This window comes from Ornithodoros turicata, chromosome 7 (genome assembly GCF_037126465.1).
Source record: "Ornithodoros turicata isolate Travis chromosome 7, ASM3712646v1, whole genome shotgun sequence".
NCBI lineage: Eukaryota > Metazoa > Arthropoda > Arachnida > Ixodida > Argasidae > Ornithodoros > Ornithodoros turicata.
In genome coordinates this window covers 31,892,877-31,917,811 of record NC_088207.1, presented here as the reverse complement: position 1 = coordinate 31,917,811, position 24,935 = coordinate 31,892,877, and the positions used below count along the sequence as shown (strand labels likewise).

At 48.7% G+C, this 24,935-nt stretch overlaps 2 protein-coding genes across 2 annotated transcripts in view; one reads left to right on the top strand and one right to left on the bottom strand.

The window, feature by feature from the left end:
- LOC135400854 (uncharacterized) overlaps positions 1 to 24,935 on the bottom strand; it is a 148,013-nt gene that overhangs the window by 14,938 nt on the left and 108,140 nt on the right. The window lies entirely within an intron of this gene.
- LOC135400845 (uncharacterized) lies at positions 74 to 24,692 on the top strand. Its single transcript, XM_064632779.1, has 10 exons — positions 74 to 194; positions 11,676 to 11,818; positions 16,449 to 16,650; positions 16,762 to 16,865; positions 17,258 to 17,460; positions 17,556 to 17,724; positions 18,898 to 19,173; positions 21,097 to 21,241; positions 22,138 to 22,398; positions 23,892 to 24,692. Exons 2-10 carry the CDS (start codon positions 11,687 to 11,689, stop codon positions 24,041 to 24,043), a joined length of 1,644 nt encoding a protein of 547 aa, XP_064488849.1. The 5' UTR covers positions 74 to 194; positions 11,676 to 11,686; the 3' UTR covers positions 24,044 to 24,692.

Genomic DNA, 24,935 nt, shown 5'->3' with positions numbered 1-24,935 from the left:
GCCGCGTATGTTTACATTTGCAAACACATAACGAAACTCCACCGCTTGTTTGTCATCCTATATTCACCGTCCAGGAAATGGAGATCAAGTTCCGCGTTACACATTCGGGTGCAACACTCACAAGCTTCGAATATATCGGCTGGGCGGCTGACTGCGGAGCACACAGCTGGAGCGGAGAAGCAAATAAGCCACAGGTGAGCGCTTCTGTTAGAAGGGCGCCACGTCAACGGGTGACACTTTGTTAGCGTTCCGTGGTTGCCATAGTCTGCGCTACGGTTGCACCGGTTCATCCGGTATTTTTGTTCACGATGTCGCCGTTAATGTTTTCTTGGCAGTCTCATTGGTGGAGTTGTCGGCTGAACCGGTCTGTGATATTGAGTGCATGGAGTGCTTATAGTATAGCTGTGTGCATCTTCCTCCCAACCAGACACATTTCTGCCGGAGTGTACGCATTCAACTTATATATAGTGTATAGCGCGTGGCATCGGATCAATGTAATAAATTTTCTTTTTATATAACGCGCAATATACAGGGTGTCCGGTGAGAAAGTGTCATTAAATTTCTAAAAATAGGGTTAACTTCAGAAAATTATGAAACTACTTGGAATACACAAACACATACTTTTGCCACAGATTCAGGCCGTGTGCATTCGCGTCATACATTAATTAAGATAATTTCGCTAATTGAACTCGAAAATTAGCCAACAAGAGATAACGTTTTGCTTGATGAATTCGGAAGCCAATGGCCATAGCATCCTATTCCAACCGAAATCACATTTTTTTTCTGAAGATTTGTACAAAAATTTGACAGCCGCAGAATCGTCCCCGTGCGAGGTGCGCTTGCTGATATTTACGTATGTGTGCGTGTATTCCAAGTAGTTTCATAATTTTCTGAAGCTAAACCTATTCTTATAAATTTAATTATACTTTCTCACCGGACACTCTGCGGCCTCCACAGGTGGCGCCGTCAACGTGGAACATTGACGTCTCGCCGAGACACACTGTTAGCGCCGACCAAGGATCATGTCACTTCCCTACGCCAGGCTGACGAGTCCCAAGTAGGACGAAACAGCTGTACTTGGCTGGGAGTGCACGATCAAATTGTAAACATATGCTCAACGTGCAGCTAGAGGTGTGCGCCGCCGCGCCGAAGTGCCGGCGCCGGAGGTCGGGGCCTCGCCGTCGCCGCCGTACCAAAACTGTCGGGGCGCCGCCGCCGCCGCCGATGTTGAAAAATCGGCGCGGCTGTGTAATGTGCCCATTTTGATCCACTTTCTATAAACGAATATCTCCCATACCTAATATTTTGTTTGTTTTCCTTTCATCTTAGGTTCCAGGCTTCATTTGTGGTGTTTTTAGCAGTAACAATTTCATCTCCTGATATGCTGCTTATGCTTTAGAGTTTCGTTTCATAGTCGACCCTGGAGGCACAACTCCAGGAAAACTTGTCATTCAATTCTTGCAGGTTGTTTGCCGGTCATCCACCAACACCATAGCACTGGTCATTATCCATATACAGGGTGTTTTTTTTTATTCTTCACAAAATTTTTGTTTAAAAAACAGCGGAACGAAATAGATGCCGCATTTGAGTTCATTAATTACCTCAAATTCATTAATTCTTTAATTAAGGGATTTCGCGTAAAAATGGGATAGCGGAACGGAAGATATTCATTGTTGAAAGCCATTCCATGTTTAAGAAATTGTTAAACGCGCACGTGTGTTGAAATGTCTGACGCTGAATGTCGCTATGTAAATGAGCCGAAACAAGAAGTACGCAATTTCCGAGCGCAGAAATGACGCGAGCTTCGCCTTATCTGGGTTGGAAAGCGATCTATCTGGTCAACAGATTAGCACCTACACCAATCATCTCAATCGCTCCGAAGCACTTGGTCGTCTCACGTGGATTGCCCTTTTAATTTCGCGAGACCTTAATTTTCGCGAATTTTGCGAATCGGGAAAATTCGAGGAACTCGAGGAGCGCGCGAAATTTAGTTGTTGCGAATATATCCCTACTCGAATCGCGAAAATTTAGGGCTGAGAAATTAAATGATTTTAAAGCTTTTATCCATGATAACTACAGCCTCTGCAAAAATACTGTTCAATGACGTGGTGGGTGCGCCTTATGTCATATTGTTTGCTAACGATCGCATTCTTCCGTTCGAGCCACTGGATCAGTGGACAGAGCTTTTACGCGTTGCCGTCCTGTGAACGTTCAGCACTCGCTATAACTGTTACGTGTATTTGCCATTAAAGGGATGGCTCGTCGTTCTGATTATCTAGCTATGTTGTTTTCTCCAGCACTTAACGCGCCCAGTCGAAGTTCTTGGGCGACGACCTTCTTGAAGTGCTTTACTTCTAATATTCCTTGTGTGTTCGGTTTTCTTTCATAATACTATCCAGTGCTGACGCACTTGTTTGGTGCAAGATACAGTAAATACTGCCACCGTCGCGGTGTCTATGATGGAGAAAATACCCCCGCTCTGAGGTGTTCGTGCGCCCCTTTGGAGAAGAGAACATATTGACAGCCCACGGGGCTAACGCGATATGACAGCATCGGCGTGACGCCGCTGACACTGCCGCCGCCGGGCCTTCAACGTGCTCTACGCCGCCGCCGAAAAAAATGCCCACGGCGCACACCTCTACGTGCAGCTACAGAGCTTCGGCTATTTACCCTTTGTATATGTACTTGCTGGCTTGTACTGCGGCCTCCACAGGTGGCGCCGTCACCGTGGAACATTGACGTCTCGCCGAGACGCACTGTTAGCGCCGACCCAAGATCATGTCACTTCCCTACGCCAGGCTGACGAGTCCCAAGTGGGACGAAACAGCTCTACTTGGCTGGGAGTGCACGATCAAATTGTAAACATATGCTCAACGTGCAGCTACAGAGCTTCGGCTATTTACCCTTTGTATATGTACTTGCTAGCTTGCACTGCGGCCTCCACAGGTGGCGCCGTCACCGTGGAACATTGACGTCTCACGGAGACGCACTGTTAGCACCGACCCAAGATCATGTCACTTCCCTACGCCAGGCTGACGAGTCCCAAGTGGGACGAAACAGCTCTACTTGGCTGGGAGTGCACGATCAAATTGTAAACATATGCTCAACGTGCAGCTACAGAGCTTCGGCTATTTACCCTTTGTATATGTACTTGCTAGCTTGCACTGCGGCCTCCACAGGTGGCGCCGTCACCGTGGAACATTGACGTCTCACGGAGACGCACTGTTAGCGCCGACCCAAGATCGTGTCACTTCCCTACGCCAGGCTGACGAGTCCCAAGTAGGACGAAACAGCTGTACTTGGCTGGGAGTGCACGATCAAATTGTAAACATATGCTCAACGTGCAGCTACAGAGCTTCGGCTATTTACCCTTTGTATATGTACTTGCTGGCTTGCACTGCGGCCTCCACAGGTGGCGCCGTCACCGTGGAACATTGACGTCTCGCCGAGACGCACTGTTAGCGCCGACCCAAGATCGTGTCATTTCCCTACGCCACTCTGACGAGTCCCAAGTAGGACGAAACAGCTGTACTTGGCTGGGAGTGCACGATCAAATTGTAAACATATGCTCAACGTGCAGCTACAGAGCTTCGGCTATTTACCCTTTGTATATGTACTTGCTGGCTTGCACTGCGGCCTCCACAGGTGGCGCCGTCACCGTGGAACATTGACGTCTCGCCGAGACGCACTGTTAGCGCCGACCCAAGATCGTGTCACTTCCCTACGCCAGGCTGACGAGTCCCAAGTAGGACGAAACAGCTGTACTTGGCTGGGAGTGCACGATCAAATTGTAAACATATGCTCAACGTGCAGCTACAGAGCTTCGGCTATTTACCCTTTGTATATGTACTTGCTGGCTTGCACTGCGGCCTCCACAGGTGGCGCCGTCACCGTGGAACATTGACGTCTCGCCGAGACGCACTGTTAGCGCCGACCCAAGATCGTGTCACTTCCCTACGCCAGGCTGACGAGTCCCAAGTAGGACGAAACAGCTGTACTTGGCTGGGAGTGCACGATCAAATTGTAAACATATGCTCAACGTGCAGCTACAGAGCTTCGGCTATTTACCCTTTGTATATGTACTTGCTGGCTTGCACTGCGGCCTCCACAGGTGGCGCCGTCACCGTGGAACATTGACGTCTCGCCGAGACGCACTGTTAGCGCCGACCCAAGATCGTGTCATTTCCCTACGCCACTCTGACGAGTCCCAAGTAGGACGAAACAGCTGTACTTGGCTGGGAGTGCACGATCAAATTGTAAACATATGCTCAACGTGCAGCTACAGAGCTTCGGCTATTTACCCTTTGTATATGTACTTGCTGGCTTGCACTGCGGCCTCCACAGGTGGCGCCGTCACCGTGGAACATTGACGTCTCGCCGAGACGCACTGTTAGCGCCGACCCAAGATCATGTCACTTCCCTACGCCAGGCTGACGAGTCCCAAGTGGGACGAAACAGCTCTACTTGGCTGGGAGTGCACGATCAAATTGTAAACATATGCTCAACGTGCAGCTACAGAGCTTCGGCTATTTACCCTTTGTATATGTACTTGCTAGCTTGCACTGCGGCCTCCACAGGTGGCGCCGTCACCGTGGAACATTGACGTCTCGCCGAGACGCACTGTTAGCGCCGACCCAAGATCGTGTCACTTCCCTACGCCAGGCTGACGAGTCCCAAGTAGGACGAAACAGCTGTACTTGGCTGGGAGTGCACGATCAAATTGTAAACATATGCTCAACGTGCAGCTACAGAGCTTCGGCTATTTACCCTTTGTATATGTACTTGCTGGCTTGCACTGCGGCCTCCACAGGTGGCGCCGTCACCGTGGAACATTGACGTCTCGCCGAGACGCACTGTTAGCGCCGACCCAAGATCGTGTCATTTCCCTACGCCACTCTGACGAGTCCCAAGTAGGACGAAACAGCTGTACTTGGCTGGGAGTGCACGATCAAATTGTAAACATATGCTCAACGTGCAGCTACAGAGCTTCGGCTATTTACCCTTTGTATATGTACTTGCTGGCTTGCACTGCGGCCTCCACAGGTGGCGCCGTCACCGTGGAACATTGACGTCTCGCCGAGACGCACTGTTAGCGCCGACCCAAGATCGTGTCACTTCCCTACGCCACTCTGACGAGTCCCAAGTAGGACGAAACAGCTGTACTTGGCTGGGAGTGCACGATCAAATTGTAAACATATGCTCAACGTGCAGCTACAGAGCTTAGGCTATTTACCCTTTGTATATGTACTTGCTGGCTTGCACTGCGGCCTCCACAGGTGGCGCCGTCACCGTGGAACATTGACGTCTCGCCGAGACGCACTGTTAGCGCCGACCCAAGATCGTGTCATTTCCCTACGCCACTCTGACGAGTCCCAAGTAGGACGAAACAGCTGTACTTGGCTGGGAGTGCACGATCAAATTGTAAACATATGCTCAACGTGCAGCTACAGAGCTTCGGCTATTTACCCTTTGTATATGTACTTGCTGGCTTGCACTGCGGCCTCCACAGGTGGCGCCGTCACCGTGGAACATTGACGTCTCGCCGAGACGCACTGTTAGCGCCGACCCAAGATCGTGTCATTTCCCTACGCCACTCTGACGAGTCCCAAGTAGGACGAAACAGCTGTACTTGGCTGGGAGTGCACGATCAAATTGTAAACATATGCTCAACGTGCAGCTACAGAGCTTCGGCTATTTACCCTTTGTATATGTACTTGCTGGCTTGCACTGCGGCCTCCACAGGTGGCGCCGTCACCGTGGAACATTGACGTCTCGCCGAGACGCACTGTTAGCGCCGACCCAAGATCGTGTCACTTCCCTACGCCACTCTGACGAGTCCCAAGTAGGACGAAACAGCTGTACTTGGCTGGGAGTGCACGATCAAATTGTAAACATATGCTCAACGTGCAGCTACAGAGCTTCGGCTATTTACCCTTTGTATATGTACTTGCTGGCTTGCACTGCGGCCTCCACAGGTGGCGCCGTCACCGTGGAACATTGACGTCTCGCCGAGACGCACTGTTAGCGCCGACCCAAGATCGTGTCATTTCCCTACACCACTCTGACGAGTCCCAAGTAGGACGAAACAGCTGTACTTGGCTGGGAGTGCACGATCAAATTGTAAACATATGCTCAACGTGCAGCTACAGAGCTTCGGCTATTTACCCTTTGTATATGTACTTGCTGGCTTGCACTGCGGCCTCCACAGGTGGCGCCGTCACCGTGGAACATTGACGTCTCGCCGAGACGCACTGTTAGCGCCGACCCAAGATCGTGTCACTTCCCTACGCCACTCTGACGAGTCCCAAGTAGGACGAAACAGCTGTACTTGGCTGGGAGTGCACGATCAAATTGTAAACATATGCTCAACGTGCAGCTACAGAGCTTCGGCTATTTACCCTTTGTATATGTACTTGCTGGCTTGCACTGCGGCCTCCACAGGTGGCGCCGTCACCGTGGAACATTGACGTCTCGCCGAGACGCACTGTTAGCGCCGACCCAAGATCGTGTCATTTCCCTACGCCACTCTGACGAGTCCCAAGTAGGACGAAACAGCTGTACTTGGCTGGGAGTGCACGATCAAATTGTAAACATATGCTCAACGTGCAGCTACAGAGCTTCGGCTATTTACCCTTTGTATATGTACTTGCTGGCTTGCACTGCGGCCTCCACAGGTGGCGCCGTCACCGTGGAACATTGACGTCTCGCCGAGACGCACTGTTAGCGCCGACCCAAGATCGTGTCACTTCCCTACGCCAGGCTGACGAGTCCCAAGTAGGACGAAACAGCTGTACTTGGCTGGGAGTGCACGATCAAATTGTAAACATATGCTCAACGTGCAGCTACAGAGCTTCGGCTATTTACCCTTTGTATATGTACTTGCTGGCTTGCACTGCGGCCTCCACAGGTGGCGCCGTCACCGTGGAACATTGACGTCTCGCCGAGACGCACTGTTAGCGCCGACCCAAGATCGTGTCATTTCCCTACGCCACTCTGACGAGTCCCAAGTAGGACGAAACAGCTGTACTTGGCTGGGAGTGCACGATCAAATTGTAAACATATGCTCAACGTGCAGCTACAGAGCTTCGGCTATTTACCCTTTGTATATGTACTTGCTGGCTTGCACTGCGGCCTCCACAGGTGGCGCCGTCACCGTGGAACATTGACGTCTCGCCGAGACGCACTGTTAGCGCCGACCCAAGATCGTGTCACTTCCCTACGCCAGGCTGACGAGTCCCAAGTAGGACGAAACAGCTGTACTTGGCTGGGAGTGCACGATCAAATTGTAAACATATGCTCAACGTGCAGCTACAGAGCTTCGGCTATTTACCCTTTGTATATGTACTTGCTGGCTTGCACTGCGGCCTCCACAGGTGGCGCCGTCACCGTGGAACATTGACGTCTCGCCGAGACGCACTGTTAGCGCCGACCTAAGATCCTGTCACTTCCCTACGCCAGGTTGACGAGTCCCAAGTAGGACGAAACAGCTCTACTTGGCTGGGAGTGCACGATCAAATTGTAAACATATGCTCAACGTGCAGCTACAGAGCTTCGGCAATTTACCCTTTGTATATGTACTTGCTAGCTTGCACTGCGGCCTCCACAGGTGGCGCCGTCACCGTGGAACATTGAAGTCTCACCGAGACGCACTGTTAGCGCCGACCTAAGATCCTGTCACTTCCCTACGCCAGGCTGACGAGTCCCAAGTAGGACGAAACAGCTGTACTTGGCTGGGAGTGCACGATCAAATTGTAAACATATGCTCAACGTGCAGCTACAGAGCTTCGGCTATTTACCCTTTGTATATGTACTTGCTAGCTTGCACTGCGGCCTCCACAGGTGGCGCCGTCACCGTGGAACATTGAAGTCTCACCGAGACGCACTGTTACCGCCGACCCAAGATCCTGTCACTTCCCTACGCCAGGCTGACGAGTCCCAAGTAGGACGAAACAGCTGTACTTGGCTGGGAGTGCACGATCAAATTGTAAACATATGCTCAACGTGCAGCTACAGAGCTTCGGCTATTTACCCTTTGTATATGTACTTGCTAGCTTGCACTGCGGCCTCCACAGGTGGCGCCGTCACCGTGGAACATTGAAGTCTCACCGAGACGCACTGTTAGCGCCGACCCAAGATCCTGTCACTTCCCTACGCCAGGCTGACGAGTCCCAAGTAGGACGAAACAGCTGTACTTGGCTGGGAGTGCACGATCAAATTGTAAACATATGCTCAACGTGCAGCTGCAGAGCTTCGGCTATTTACCCTTTGTATATGTACTTGCTAGCTTGCACTGCGGCCTCCACAGGTGGCGCCGTCACCGTGGAACATTGACGTCTCGCCGAGACGCACTGTTAGCGCCGACCCAAGATCGTGTCACTTCCCTACGCCAGGCTGACGAGTCCCAAGTAGGACGAAACAGCTGTACTTGGCTGGGAGTGCACGATCAAATTGTAAACATATGCTCAACGTGCAGCTACAGAGCTTCGGCTATTTACCCTTCGTATATGTACTTGCTAGCTTGCACTGCGGCCTCCACAGGTGGCGCCGTCACCGTGGAACATTGACGTCTCGCCGAGACGCACAGTTAGCGCCGACCCAAGATAGTGTCACTTCCCTACGCCAGGCTGACGAGTCCCAAGTAGGACGAAACAGCTGTACTTGGCTGGAAGTTTACGATCAAATTGTAAACATATGCTCAACGTGCAGCTACAGAGCTTCGGCTATTTACTCTTTCATCACTGAAAGAGTAAATAATAAGAGTAAATCAGGGCATCACTGTATAACTTTTCGACATAGTCATCCTAAACTTCGATGCACTTTTGACACCTTTCAACCAGCATTGTTATACCCTTGAAAAAATAGTCCGAAGTTTTGTCCGCAAAATGCTGGGAAAACTGCCTCTTGCACCTCACTATCGTTTTGAAATCTACGTCCTCTGAGATCCCTCTTCAAGTTTGAGAACAGGAAGTTGTCACTCGGTGCCAAGTCTGGACTGTAGGGTGGTTGGTGGATTTCTTCGAAGCCGCACTCCTTCAGTGCAGCCTTGGCAACAGAAGCCGTATGGACAGGGGCATTGTCCTGGAGCAACCGGACATCTCGACTCAACCTGCCGCGCCTCTTTTCCTTGATGGCGTCTCGCAGTCGGTGCAGGAGTGAAGCATAATAAGTCGCATTCACTGTGGCGTTCCTCTCTTTGACGTCGATGAGGAGGATCCCGTGACAATCCCAAAATATTGTTGCCATAATCTTCTTTGTGGATTGTGTGACCTTGGCTTTTCTTGGGGGGTGCTTCTGCTGGTTTGCGCCATTTCATCGACACCTTTTTCCAAAGGGGATCATAGTAGAGCACCATAATCTCATCCCCTGTGACAATTGCCTTCAATATTTCTTCTTCGTTCTCTTGACAGTGCAAAAAAACTCTTTGGCACAGACGACGCGCTGTTGCTTTTGAAGTGACGAGAGAAGTCGTGGCACCCATCTCGCACTGACCTTTTTCATGTGAAGGCCCTCGCCGATGATGCGAAAAATGGTTGTTTTGGAAAGCCTCAGCCTTTCTGAGATTTCCTTCACCTTCAGACGCCTGTCGCCCAGCACTTCCTCCTCGACAAGAGACAAATTTTCTTGTGTTCCACTGGACGACCATCACCTGGATCATCTTCAATGGACTCTCGCCCCAGTCGAAACTGCTTAGCCCAGTCTTTTACCGTTGTGTACGACGGAGAGGCTACCCTGTACACGTTGTCCAGTCGCGCTTTAATTTCTTTAGGCGAAAGTCCCTCTTTTGTCAAGAAATTTATCACAGCGCGGTACTCGATTTTTTCCATTTTAACTGAAGAGTGCACCCTGGCTGTTTGAAATGCCTCTCTCCAACCGACAAAAGCATGGAGAGGGTTGAGGGTGGTGCTCCGGCCCTCCAACAGATGGCGCCACGCGTCCTTAATCACATTTTCAAATTCGCGCGCATTTTCTACTTCGGGCCGGAAACTTATGGAACCACCCTCGCATATATATGTATATATATATATATATATATACAGGGTGTCCACGCTAAGTGTGAACAGATTTTTTAAAAATATATAGTCACTTTTTCCGAGATGAAATCAATTGCAATATAGCATATGCTGAAGGGCACTCCCTAGGGGGCATTAACAGACTCCTAAGGCAATGTCTTAATTAAAGGACAACGGAAACGAAATTTGTCCATTGCAAAAAGGGGACCGAACAAGGTGTAAATATTATGTAAAATTATGGTGCCACTAGTATTTTGCAAGTACGCTGTGCGGATGGCCATATTTCTGACGATTACGAGAGCGCTGGGCCGCCCACTCGACACGATCGCCCATGGAGCGCGCCAAGCATTGCGGGAAAATCTGAGGAGCGCGTGACGTCAAATATCTCTCGCGCTCCGTGTGCGGCTGCACGGTACAAACACGGCGAATTCTGAATAACGCCTGAAGATGTTTGATTCGGAGATCTCGTGGAAGTCTGAAGACAATATATCCTATGAGAGATGGGTTCGTACTTGCTTCTTCGTCTTCGTTCTTTCCCCGTAGCAGGAATTAGACGTACGCCGAAACACCAAATGAAATGAAGCGAAATGAAAGTCAGGAACTCCAACAGGAGAGCCAACGTGCGTCACTTCCGTGCTCTGCTACGGCGGCGCGGCGACGCTCACCAGGGGCTCAGAGTGCTCCACGGCCGAATTTTATATCGCGATTGTGGCGGCGTTTCAACTAATATACGCAAATCTAAGTCGAATTCCGGATTGTTTTGGTACACATCGCAATATGAGGCAAATAGCTGTGCAGCCTATTTTCGTTTCCGTCGTCCTTTAACTTTCAATAATTAACTTTTTAATTATAAGCTACGAAGTTGCTCCAATGAGAACATCTGATCTCTTCGGTCACCAGATACCAAAGCCGTTTTCAGAACAAAAATCCGTTCGATAGATCGTTCGCAAAAAATTCGTGAAGGAACGCCATTTTTTTCTTTATTGGGTTTATTGCGCATCTTCAAAGAAGCGGCTTTCCTTTACCCCCAGTGTGAGAGAGGGTGAAAGAGCACAGTGCCGCCTCATGCGTCGAAGATTAGCTTTAACTTGCGGAAACAAAACAAAAACATAAATCTATCGGGTGACTCTATCGCGACTGCCCTTATCTTGGGCTGCATTTTCTGTTTTCTTTTAATCTTTTTCCAGGACGCAAGAGGCGATAGTGTGCTCTTTCATCCTTTCGTATTGGGGGCGAAGGAAAGACGCGTCTCTAGAGATGCACAATGAATAAAATAAAGAAAAAAAATGGCATTCCTTCACGAATTTTTTGCGAACGATCTATCGAACGGATTTTTGTTCTGAAAACGGCTTTGGTATCTGGTGATCGAAGAGATCAGATGTTCTCATTGGAGCAACTTCGTAGCTTTTATAATTAAAAAGTTAATTGTTGAAAGTGAATTAAGACATTCCCTTAGGAGTCTGTTAATGCCCCCCTAGGGAGTGCCCTTCAGCATATGCTATATTGCAATTGATTTCATCTCGGAAAAAAGTGATTGATATATTTTTAAAAAATCTGTTCACACTTAGCATGGACACCCTGTATTAGAATTTTTTTATCACGTTAGGTGAAACACCCTGTATATGGGTTGTTCAACTTTTTTTTTTTTTTTTTTTTTGTCGGCAGGTACACCAATCATGGAACGGACGGCCACGATGGAGGAAGGCGTCGTCTACTCTCCGTATCCTGACATAGACTACCCGGACAACCTATCCTTCTACCATTACACCGAGCGATGGATGCTGCGACACTCCGACGGGATAGCTATTGTAAGTGATAACGCTATCAAATCAGGAGTGATAACGCTATCATGCTGCGCAACTGTTGGTCTTCAGCATCCTGAACGGTGAAGTACAGCTAGGTACTGTTTTAGAACTGTCCGCTTCGGATTAGCTAGCTCATCTGCCATTCTTGAGAGCACAGAAGTGTAATCGCCAACCTGGCGGGAAAACTCCTAAATGTGATTGACAGGCCCCATCCATTTTTTAATGCTCCTTACAATTTCCAGTCTACCGCTTTACGACAAGTGTCGGCAGGGTTCCCTGTCAAGTCAGCCCAGGATGCACGATCCCCCCGCAACACGTCGCCAGGCAGGCCGCTCGGAAGTAGCACTCCACCACCAACACCCCAACTTAATTTGTCCAGTTCGAGTGCACCAGGGGCGGATCTAGAAGGGGGGGGGGGTCAGGACGTCCTGGCCCCCTCCTCAGATTCTGTCTTCACATAGTGTATAATCATACGCTCTAAAAACAGAGCTTCACCGCATAGCACGATCATAGCCAACCATCATCCCGAGTGACAACGTTCTCTCCCTTAACGAAAACGGGGGGCGTACGCCATTTTCGTGGCATTATGCAGTTCATAGTTGCCACAAAAATGGCGTACGCCCCCCGTTTTCAGCAAATCAGGGGAATGAACGATGTCACTCGGGATGGTTGTTGGCTAGGTGCGTGCAATGTGGTGAAGTTCATTTTAAGATCGTAGCCTCCTATATACAACAACAACAACAACAAATAAATTAATGATAATGAACGCGGAAATTCGCCACATAAGGTGCGGCCCACTACCCCAAGGCACAATGGGCAGGATGATCATACCTATATACAGCATGCCTGCTCAGTGAGGCAAAATCGGCCGTTCACGCTACCGTACGGGGGAGCCGGTTTCCTAGGGTCGGAAACGCAGACAGTCAGTGCAGGGACAGCATTTGCCAACCCCATAAGCCTACGCTGCCGTATGATCGGTGCATACGCTGCTCTACCGCGCTTAGCGGAGATAAGCGTCCTGTGTGCGGTGCACGCCGTGCAGTGGCCTCCGTGATCGCTCGATAAGCCAGTGGTTATCGAAAGACGCTGCGCCAGTTAGCGTTGCTCGTACGTTCCCTTTTGAGTCTTATGTCGTATGTCTCAGACTGTCAGACGCCACCGCGGTTGTGATCTACACTAAAAGGGGGACAGCGTAATAACCGATACTGCGGATCGAGATAACTATCAGCACCCTACACACTTAAAAATGAATTTCACCATATCGCGTGCTCCTAGCCAACCATCATTCCGAATGACAACGTTCTCTCCGGGAGGTGTACGCCTTTTCTTGTACCAATTATACCGTACATAATGGCTACAAAAAAGACCCCGCCTCCCGTTTTCAACAAATCAGGGGCGAAAACGTTGTCATTCGTGATGATTTGCAATGAGCGTGCTGTATGGCGAAGTTCATTTTTAAGAGTGTAGGAAATAGACCTACGGCCAACGCCGTTTTCGCCTGGCGCGCCACCCTCTTCTGCGGCGCCGCCGCTGCCAGTTGCGCTGGCACTGCATCCTGGCGGCTTTCCATAGCGGTACATCGATTTCCAAACTCAGTGAAATCGATAAATTTCCTGCAAAAATTAGGAAAAAAAACTCTTTCTTCTTATTTTCCTCTACGAAGAGGTGTCCGACCTCCTTCATAGTGTGAATAAGCGTGAGGTGGTGAAACTCGACTCCTCAGTGTAGCTCGTCTAGCGCCTGCGAAGTGGCGTCTTGCGCATAGACCTGTGCGCAGCCGCCGCTGCCATTTCTCCGCGCGCCGACGCGGCCGCTGGCGCCACTCCGGCGCGCCGATATCCCGCGCGCGTTCCGTGTTCCAATCGGTTCCGCTGCGGAGCGGGAAGCTCAAAGTGGTTTCGCACACTTCGGCCGGTCTTGGCCTCGCGAGTATTGAACTGTCATGGCATCAGAGACTGGATCTCCGTTTTTGAAGTGCGTGTCGCTGTTCTCTTTTGATAAGAACTCAAGTGCATTTAAAACGAGCGCGGTGTGGCGTTACTTTGGCACCTTAGTTGCCTTAGTTTTGCAAGACAGTGACAAGACGCGGAAGATTGGCTCTGATTTCTTCTGCGAGGAGCGACTGACAGACGCGAAAGAGAAGGATGGAGATAAGCCCTTCGATAAGTGAGTATGTTGGTACATGAAAATCTCACCGTTGCTAAACGAATGTAAAACACTGGTAAAAGGAGACGTGTAGAAAAAGCTCGAGCTTTGTGGCTCTTATACTGTCATTATTATTATTGTTGTTTTCATTCATTTGAGATAGTATTAGGTTGATCCCCACCGCGAAGGGGGCAAGTTGGCCGTTGCCCCTCCTCTCCCCACTGGCCGGGTTGATGTTTGTGCATGACAACTATGCCCTCCCTCCCTCCCTAAAAATTCCCTCTCAGAGTACAAAGCGTGTGCAACAACTGTGCACAGATTACGGGCTTTCACGGCTTCTTCTGGTCAAAATGTGATCGAAGTATATCTATCGTTTGTGATAAATTTGTTACGGTTAGACCTTTTTCTTTTTTTTCATATAAAAAGTGAAACCTTTTAGGATGTGGTTTCGACTGTAGTCTAGACAATACACCTCGCAGGCCACGATTGCTTACGCTTGTGGACGGCTTACGCGTTTACGCCCTCGCGCCGCTGATGCCGCCGCCGCAGGTGACCGGCCCTACGCCGCCGCCGGTCAAAGCGGCATCGGCGCACAGGTCTACTTGCGCCTCGGGGACTCCACGCTGTAAGGAGCACGACGAATAGTAGTAGGTCGTGGTGAGGCGATACGACATAGCGGCCAGGGGCTCTAAATGCTCTAGGTAAGGGAGGGTGATCTCTCACAGTGTTGTCGTACATCCTGGTCATCTGGTGCTCCCCGAATGGGATACGAAGCGTATATGCGTATATTGCTCATCTCGTGCATCCAGGCACCACAAAACGCCGCTACGCCATGTTGCGGCGGTCGCCGCCGCCGTCACACGTGCAAGGGTGGCGCTGCCGCCGCCGACCATTACAATCAGGCGCCGCCCACGCAAAAAAAAAAAAAAAAAATCTGCCACCATTGTGGACGACCGCGAATGTGTGTTTCGGGATCACTGGGCAGGCATATAGTATATAGGAAGCTAAGGTTTGAGTGACCTATATTGTGTATCTACCATGCTGGCCAAGGCTGGACCGCCCTCTCAGAAAAGTAATGGATCCACCCCTGGATATGCCACCACGCGGGGAGCACAGAAAGACATTAGGCTACACGAGATTGGGTGATCGCCTAGATGCAAGGTGCCGAACTGTGCTGTCTGGGGTTTTTCCCTGAGTTTTCCTCGGACGGGGAGCTTTCAGACATATGTCGGCACAGATCCCTTAGAAGTCGGTCCAGGACGCGCACATTCCCCAGGACGTCAGTCGTGACGTTGCCCACCTCTGTGAGCCACTTCACCATCACCACCACCACCACCAACCTTCCTGTCCGTGGGCCGCATTGAACCATGGAGGAACTGCTCGGGCCGCATACCACGGGTTTGGGGTAGCTTTTTGTTTCTCATATATACTATACATGACACAACACAAAACTTGCCATTGCTGGATCACAGGGTCAGCAATCCTTTTTATTTGTTGTGTGCTGAGGAAACTTGGCACAGTCTTTTTTGTGTTTAACTATTTCGTCAACCTTTGGTGGTATCAGTGAGTGTGAGTTGTGAGTGTAACTTTCACTTATTGATAAACAAAACACACCTGCTTGCAGACGTACGTTTCCATAGTTGTCTCGCGAAGTAAAGCCACGAATTATTATTATTATTATTAGACGTATGTTGTACCGAACATAGGCACGTTTCCCTGCGACAACATACGATCTTCGGATGAAACAAACCCGCACCAACTTCAGCCAACTTCTTCTTATCGGTGCGTCGCACTGCAGGTCAATCACTTACATTTGTAAGTCGTTAGGAACGTTGTCCACAGCTGCGGAAAACGGCGAACCAAAAAGCTCCGTTTCAACTGTCCTGAACTCGAAGAATCTGTGTTCGAATTCACTCGGGAGATCAAGCCTGCGAATGAACTGGTCCCTTTCTGGTGGCATTGAAGGCACCGATATTACAAATCGACCATGTAGGGTTTGCTCAGAAATTTTGGTAGGAATTTACTAGTAATATCAGTGAAGCAAAAATTAGACGGAGGGGCACGGTTACACACAGACGGAGACACACAGGGTTTGTGGACACCCGCTTTGGTGACACCCCGCTTTGTGGACAGCGCGGAGCGTACACCTTTTTGTGCATCTCCACCGTTCATCCTCTATCCTCCATCCGTCTTTTTTTTTTTTTACTATAGTTGTGACGACGCCCACTTCTGTGTGGCCAACAACGGCGAGCCGATTCTCTCATTACCCCCTTTTTTTGTGACAAATAAGGTAACTGCGTAAGCACCACAAAACGGCGTACACCTCACGTTTTTCAACCGTCCAGGGGTCAGAACAATGTCTTTCGTGATGGTGGTTGGCTAAGAGCGTCCCATGTTGTGAAATTCTATTATTAGTGTACGGGAAGAAAAACAAGATACATGCATGCGTATGCGTTTCTTGTATACAGGCATCGTTACAATTTTACAGATTGATGGCGAAAGGCGTGTAACCTTTGACGCTGCACTAAAAGGCATCCAGCGGTACGCCGATGGCTACAGATCTCAGGGCTTGAAAACAGGAGACCGGGTGTGCGTGCACCTCTCGAACTCAGCAGAAGCCATGATGGCCTGTTACGGAGTCATTGCTGCTGGCGGCGCCGTCGTGCTTGCCAAGCCCACACTTACTCGAGGTAACTGGTCTTCTGTTTGTTATTGGCTCGTGCGAAATGCCGCGGATTGGCTCACGCTTTTGTATATTGCATTGATGGCTATTATACCCCATGTATCTGTTTTTATTTCAGGGGAGCTCCTTTACATATTAAGAACAAGCAGGGCGTCGTTCATTGTCCTGGACGCCATACATGCCGAAAAAGTGCGAAGCATCAGCGATGAAGTTTCGCTTAAGGTAAGTGGTGCCTCGAGTGTCTGAGCTGTACCTAGATATGATATGAATATAGAGAACTGAAATTTATTCGAAAATTGTGGAAAGACATTTTTCTCACTTCCTTCTAGAACGGGAGTTGAGGAAAAGGTCAGCAAGTGGTACAGTCCTTCCTGAATCTTTGCAACTGAGCGGTGTTAGGCTGAAATGTGGTGTTTGACCTCCAATGCCTGATTAGCCGAACTGCTTATACATTGCATTCCAAAAACGAATGACGTCTTAACGAAGGTAGACAGTGCTTAACGGCACGAATGTCCAAGATGCTGAATCTGACAACGATTCAGCAATGTCACAGTGTTTAGCTAGAAGAAAAAGAGAAAACAAAACAACTTCCTGAAAGTATCACTGTGTCCTAGGGAAAATTTTCGCTGGGGCCTGCTGACGGATTCTTCCCCATTGCCAACTTCCAAAGCGTTGAGACCTCCTTGTTTAAGCCCTGTGCCATAAGCGAGACAAAATCCGCAACAGCAGTTCTTACGTACACCTCCGGGACCACTGGACTTCCGAAAGCAACGGATATTTCTCACTACGCCTTGATTTCTGCGATGGAAGTTATGAGGTAACACCAGCGTTTCCTGTTTTCCATGTACCCGGTGGTTGTTCATGACCTATCATAAATGAAGCACACTGAGCCACAACTGTATTCATACGCAGGTGCTTGAAATTGTTCGAAGATAAGGACGTCCTGCTGGCCTGGAACCCTATCACCCACATTTCTGGCTTCGTGTTTTACATATCGTCCCTGTGCTATGGTACATTATCTGTCGTTGGGAGTAACAGGATGCCCGTGGAAGGCTTTATCAGCACCGTCAACGCACATAAGGTTTAACAGCTTTGTGTTCTGTCCTTCAGAGAACATACCCAATGTAGTCATGTTCCCCATATGTGTCGCGTTCCGACGGTGAATATGCGCACACTCTCAGTAAAACAGAACTTCACCGCACAAAACGGTGCGTACGCTTTTTGTGACATATCTATACAGTCATGTTAATTGCCACAAAAAAGTCACCGGGGATTTAGCGGTAAATGCGAGAGAAATGCGCTAGCATTAACGGCCTTTGTCGGTCCATACCTGACTTATCCATTCCGGGTATATATCCGATATCCGGATATCCACTTCCGGTTTAAGCCCAACTTACGGTTGCCCACTTCCAGTCTAAACCCGACTTCCGCTTGTCCACATCCCGTCTATACTTTACTTCCGGTATGCATTGCCGGTCCAACTCGACTTCCGGTTCTCTACTTCCGGTCTAACCTGACTTCCAGTTGTCACCTCACGTCAATGCTTGATTTCCGGTTTGACACTTTCAATTACTATATGTGTGTCGATTTAATTAACCTTTAATTATCGTTAATTACTTTCAATTACCCTGTAATTACCCCTTAATTACCTTAGGTAACCGCAAGTTACCTGAGGTAATCTTGAATTGCCTTAATTATCTTTAATTACGTTTACTTGCCTTAATTACTCTCAATTTCCCTTTAATAGACGTTAATTACCTTTAATTACATTTAATTACCTCCGGTATAACCTGAGGTTACCTTCGGTATTCTTTAGTTTCATTTCATCTTTCACTTAATTACATATATCTTACATTCGTTACCTTTAAACTCAGCTAACTCGTTATAATTGCCTTTAATTACATCTAATTACCTCCAATTACTCTTACCTCTTACTCTTAGTTACCTTCGACTACTTCGGTTTCAAATAATTTGCCTCCATTTACATTTGGCCTCTCATATCGCCTATGCATGTCCACTTATACGCTGTCTCGGTGAGGCTTCACCATCTCACACACACACACACACATACACACATACATATACATGCTGCGATTTTCACAAATCAGGAGTAACAGCGGTATATCATTCTGTGCAATCGTTGGCCTTGAGTATGTTAGTCCTGAGGCGTGAAGTTCTGTGTTAACGTACGGTGAAGTTCTGTGTTAATTTCCTTTTTTGTTTGCTTACGGGTTAAGAACACGTCATTCCGCAGGTTACCAGTATGTGCGCGTTCCCAACAGCATTTCAAAAACTACTGGTCCAACTGGAAAGTCTTCAAGTCAAGTTGCCTTCGCTGAAGAAGGTGTTCATCGCCGGAGCTGTAGCTACGGAGGCCCTGATTCGAAAGGCTCTGAAGGTATTCGAGCTGGACAGCTTCCAGAACGGATACGGAATGTCTGAAGCGGGAGGATTCCTAGCCATGACGCCACCGGGTCAGCTCACGCGCGAGGCTACTGTGGGATTCGTCGCACCGTCATGCAAGTGCAAAGTACGTTTAGCACAAAGCCGTTTATATAGAGAGTTTGTCTATTCTCACATGTTCTGCCGCCTCGTGGGTGGAGCCTGATTTGAAGTCAGAGTCGTCGTTGCGCGGGCCAAAAAGCCCGAGTCCGAGCGGAATCCGTCTGGTGGGCGCCATTTTCATGCGGCCCGCCAGCTGGTGCTTTGTTGCGCTCGGTGTAAACTACCGGAATTGTTGGCATATGGGACCGACAGCCTCATGTGATATGGAGGAGGGGGGCTTTTTTTGCCGAAATTATAGGGACGAACAGCTTTCGAAGGATGAAGTGCGCACGTGTATTCCCTCTTTGCATCGTAAACAACGCTCCGCATCAAAATGGCGTCGGTCGTCGGCTGATGACGGGCCAACAATAGAGCAGGGCTAGGGAGGTCGTTGATGTCGCATGACGAGCTTCCAGTGACCAAACCCTTAAACACCTCTGGTTTAGCACAGAAGTGCCTTGAAGGGAGACTCCGAGACAATCCGAAACTATTATGATGGCTTTGTAAATAAGTTCGACGCATTCCTCCGAAATGAGAAACATGGTTGGTTTGGCAGTCGGGGACACGTTTGCCAAAAGAGCTGGGAAGATCAAAACGAAACCGCAACTTAAGAAGGTTCCCTCTCCAACCTCCTGTATCATGCGTGACGTCACCGGTAGTCTTGCCTGGGCTGTTTTTTCGGGCACGCGCTTTCTAACATCTTCGTGCCACATGGAGGAAGCAGTCATCTTCTACCTCCATTTCGTTCTAAAATATTCGCCAGCAGCAAAAACTAAACAGCACAGAAAGCCGTACACAAGGAATACCAGTGAGGTGCAGCCCAGTGTTGCTGGACTGCTTTTCCGTGGAGGTGCGCTTAATCACTCAAAGGAAAATATTCCTTTTCTAACCATCTGTGCCATTTGTGGATAATAAATTGTATTCACTGAAATATAATACGGTACAGATTGATATTGCACTGTTTTTGGGGCGGACCCTCCCTTTAAAGGAGAATGGAACGGCCCGAAAGAAATATGTGTCAGGATAAGCAGAACTGAAAGGATAACAAGCCTGGGACACATATGCGCAGAAAAGTACGGGTGCTGCATGCAATTGCTCCTGCGCAAGAGGGCTTTCAATCTCGCGGGCCACTATAAAAGCTCCTTCACTCGGTGGTGGTGGTGGTGGTTGTGAAAGGGCTCGCCGTTATCGGACAGAAGTGGGCAACGTCACGACTGACGCCCTGGGGGAATGTGCGTCCTGGGCCGACTTCTAAGGGAACTGTGCCGACATATGTCTGAAAGCATCCGAGGAAAACCCAGAAAAACCCCCAGACAGCACAGCTGGCACCGGGACTCGAACCTGGATACCTCCCAGTCTCGACGTGACATGGCCAGCACGCTAACCACCGAGCCACGCGACCTGGCTTCACTCGGCTCCCACTCTGCGATGTCACGTCATCCGACCAATAGCGAGGCCCACACGTTCTTTCTTCCCTTTTGCTGTTGAATTTGGCACCACCGGTTCTGCGTCTGAGGCAGAGCGAGCCAGTACGATGCCTTGCTCCCGCGCCGTAGCAGACGACTCTTTGCAGCCAATAAAAATGCTCGAATGACCTGACGTCACAACACGCCTGGAGCAGCTGGGAGAGATCGCCGCAGCTGCGCGCACTCTCGTGAGTTAAACTTATCAGGAAATATGCGCTTCCCAAAATAAACATTTTGCGTGACTGTTTCTGAAAGTAGTGTGTTCACATTACGCGGCAAAAAATATATGCTCGAGGTGGCTTCCAAAGCTTTAATTATAATGTGTGCAGTCTCAACATGACTGCGACGATATTGATATTGGTTCAAACGAATAACCAACGTTTTGCCTTCGAGCAGACTTACCCTACGCAAAACATATGTTCTAAGGAACATTATTTGACCAGGTTATCGACGTCGTCACGGGAAGGGCTGTGCCAGCGGGAACGGACGGGGAGATCCTCTTCCAGGGACCTCCTCTGTTCACTCGCTATGACGGTGAGCCTCAAGCAACTTCATCGGCTTTCGACAAGGACAGTTTTTTCCGCACTGGTAAGTATGTGGCGTAAATTATTTTGTCGAAAAGTAGACTTCCTTGCACACATCCATTGCATTTTATTTCACGTGCTCCTGACCAATTCCCCGAACCGAGAATGCTGAATCACCTGGCCGGTCGTTATAGACATCCTATACCAGCCCTTAACGGTCACTTTGAAAGTTGCAGTAATCTACATTAGCAGTCACAGCAAGTGGCACAAGCGTGGTGATGGTGACTTAACTGCTTGCTGTATAGCGGGCCACGCTCAGGCGTGCTCGGTAACGGCTATCGCAGAGGAAATCGTTCGTCCTGGGCCAACTTCACAGGGAACTGTGCCGACGTTTGTTTTAACGCCACGTCTGAGGAAAACCCAGGGAAAACATCCAGACGGGACAGTCACCGCCCGGAATCACTCTAGAAACTGCTCATTTCTTTTCTTTTTTTTGTGTTTTTTTTTTTTTTTTGCGATGAAAGTTCCCACTCACCAACATTCGAATAAAGTTGTTGTTGTTGTTGTGTCAGTTTGGATATATCATAACTGAAACGTGGTGGCGGTGGTGGTGAAAGGACTCGCCGTTGTCGGCCTCACAGAAGTGGGCAACGTCACGACTTACGCCCTGGGGGAATGTGCGCCTGGGCCGACTTCTATGGGAACTGTGCCGACATATGTCTGAAAGCGTCTGAGGAAAACTCGGGAAAAACCCCAGACAGCACAGCTGGCAGCGGGATTCGAACCCGGGTACCTCCCAGTCTCTGATAACTGAAACAAAAAAAGGCGTACACCCCCTCTCTTCCAATCAAGAGCGATAACCCTATCATTCGTAGCAATGCTTGGTGCACAGTGTGTTATGTAGCATATTTTCCCGCACATATACATCCAGAAATTTTTTCTTTTTTTCAATTGCAACAGGGGACCTTGGCAGCTATGACAGTGAAGGACGGTTCTACGTCAAGGACCGGATCAAAGACATGATAAAGTGTTTGGACAACCAGATAGCTCCAGCGGAGGTCGAGAACTTGCTCCTGAGCCATGCAGAGGTCGCAGAGGCGGTTGTTGTGGGAGTGCCACACGAGGATTACGGTGAAGCTCCAACTGCGATGGTTGTACTCAAAGAGCCTCGTCATCCTTCCCCTGACCAAGTAGCGGAGGAGTTGAAGGAGCTTGTACAATGTAAGTCTCTGTTGCGGAAGCCACGAGTCTTATTCAGTAAATGCAGTCTAAGTACGGAGCTACACTACATTGACAGGCTTTGATTCGTCCATCGCTTCCGATTTGAGAAGAGAGCGGGCCTCGTTTACGGAGGTTATCATCCCAAGCGTTACAACGTCGTGGCCCAATATTGGCGGGACATTGGCAATACTTGCCCTGTATTGGGCCAATATTGGGCTGAAATATTGTTTTGTTTGGGATATATCCAATGGGCCACCGAAGGGTATGAGACTCCGTTTTTCAACATATCAGTCAAAATTGATTCATTAATTGAAAAAAAAAAAAAAAGACAAAATATGGAGATAAGGAATATGGATGGAAAGAGCACGGTAGTCATTCTGAATAACGATTGGTAATGAACGTGTTATGCGGTGGAGTTCTGCTTTTAGAGTGCGTCATACTATCAGATACGGAAGTTCGGCGGACATTGCCGTTTAGAATGTGTTCCTTTACGTGAATAATAATAGTCAGGCGCATTTACGTGTAGCTGGAAGAAGTGCGCCGAGAGGGCACACTTGAGAAAAATACTCAGTGGTGATATGGTGCGCTGCTCCTTCACAGTTTTGACTTCTGTGGAAATACGGTGGAAAGGAAGCTATTACAGTGAAGCGGTTTCCATTCAATATGCCCGTTGAAAAAAAAAAAAAGAGAAGATAGAAAGAAACGCACAGCACGTGGTCACCGCAGACTTTATAGATAGAAAAATATTGTCGCTTGGTCCTAAATAATTTCTCTCGGCGCCATATTTCAGCACGTGTAATTGTTTTTTCTTCCCATCTGAATAACGAACATCATAACGCGTGCCATCCAAAGTTCTTGTCTTTGGAAAGCTCCCTTCTGTCAAGCCTCTTGTAGGACACAGTATACGGTACGTCTTCAGTTGTTGGCCTTCAAGGAGGTAAGAACTCCTACCTGCAGGTATCTAGTTACGGGTGTAATATTTGTAACATTGTTCTTCTACGCTTCGTAATTCTATTTACAATCTATTGTTTCGGATACGGGCGAGTAGACGTACCGCATTCCAGATACATCCATCCATTGTTATGTCATTTGAAAAATTGTAGCACCCAATCAGACGCCACCGCGGAGGTACAAATAACGTTCTTCTCTACACTCTTAAAAATGAACTTCACCGCATAGTATGCTCCTAGCCAACCATCATCTCGAATGATATCGTTATCTGCCTATATTGTTGAAAACTGGAGGGGTACGCTTTTTTGAGACATTTATGCCGTTCATAATTGTCACAAAACAGGCGTACGCCTTCCGTTTTCAGCAAATCAGGGCAGATAACGATATCATTCCAGATTATGGTTGGCTAGGAGCGTGCTATGCGGTGAAGTTCATTTTTAAGAGTGTAGGTTGGTAGAGTTCATAGCCCGTTTCAGCGTGCTATGTGGTGAAGTTCTGTTAAGAGAATGCGGACACCCTTTCGTATTCCTTTCTCCTTGCAGCTCAGCTGACGGAATACAAGCACCTGCACGGCGGCGTTATTTTTATTGAAGCCATCCCGAAGACTGACTCCGGGAAGTGCCTTCGCAGGGAGCTCCGGCAGCGTGCCTTGAAAGTCAGCGGTCTCTGCGTTGCGGACGGCGGCCCTTATTAATTATCCTGTTCAGCCTAGGAACGACATCTCGGGCGCTGAAGTATAGCTTCATTATACATATATAAAGATTTATTGGTATAATCTTATTACACTTAACTATGAAAATAATAATTGTCAAGAAGTTACATATACAATATTTCAAATACTATATTATCTTCTAGTCCTTAAATATACCAGAAAAAATGGCCGGGCACCCAGCATGCCGTTCTCACGTTGAACATGACTACCGTTTGTCACAACGTGCCTCCCCAACAAGCCATCGATAACTGTTGTGGACAGCTGTTAGCGCATGCGCAGACAATAATGATGGTGATGATGAGTTGGATTTTAATGTCGTATGAGCTACTGTACTCCATGGCACAGTTAATACTTCGGCGCATGGTGAGCACCAAACTGCACTCCCGAATGTAAGGGCGAAGGCTGTGATGTTTCTTCGCAAAAAAAAAAAAAAAAAAATCCTTCAGTATGGAGCACTCAAGTTAGCTCGATCGTAACCAGAGCACACAAAACACTTGGCTTCATCAGGCGTAACCAACACCTAGCCTCGTTAGAAACTACACTCTTAAATATGAACTTCACCGCATAGTGCGCTCCTAGCCAACCATAATCTCGAATGATATCGTTATCTGCCCTGATTTGTCGAAAACGGGAGGCGTACGCCTTTTTTTTTTTTGACAATTATGAACAGCATAAGTGTCACAAAAAAGTCGTACGCCTCCCGTTTTCAACAAATCAAGGCAGATAACGATATCATTCGAGATAATGGTTGGTTAGGAGCGTGCTATGCGGTGAAGTTCATTTCTAAGAGCCTATCCTGCCATTACACCCCCCCCCCCTCCCATCCCCTCATTTCTAACAGTGTAAGTTGCTCCCTTCCCCGCGACATTACTCC

Excerpts from the sequence above, each read along its gene's own strand:
- LOC135400845 (XM_064632779.1), top strand. The coding sequence starts at position 11,687 with ATGGAACGGACGGCCACGATGGAGGAAGGCGTCGTCTACTCTCCGTAT. Across the intron at positions 16,866-17,257 it reads GCGATGAAGTTTCGCTTAAG|GGAAAATTTTCGCTGGGGCC; the intron begins GTAAGTGGTGCC and ends ACTGTGTCCTAG. Across the intron at positions 17,461-17,555 it reads TCTGCGATGGAAGTTATGAG|GTGCTTGAAATTGTTCGAAG; the intron begins GTAACACCAGCG and ends ATTCATACGCAG.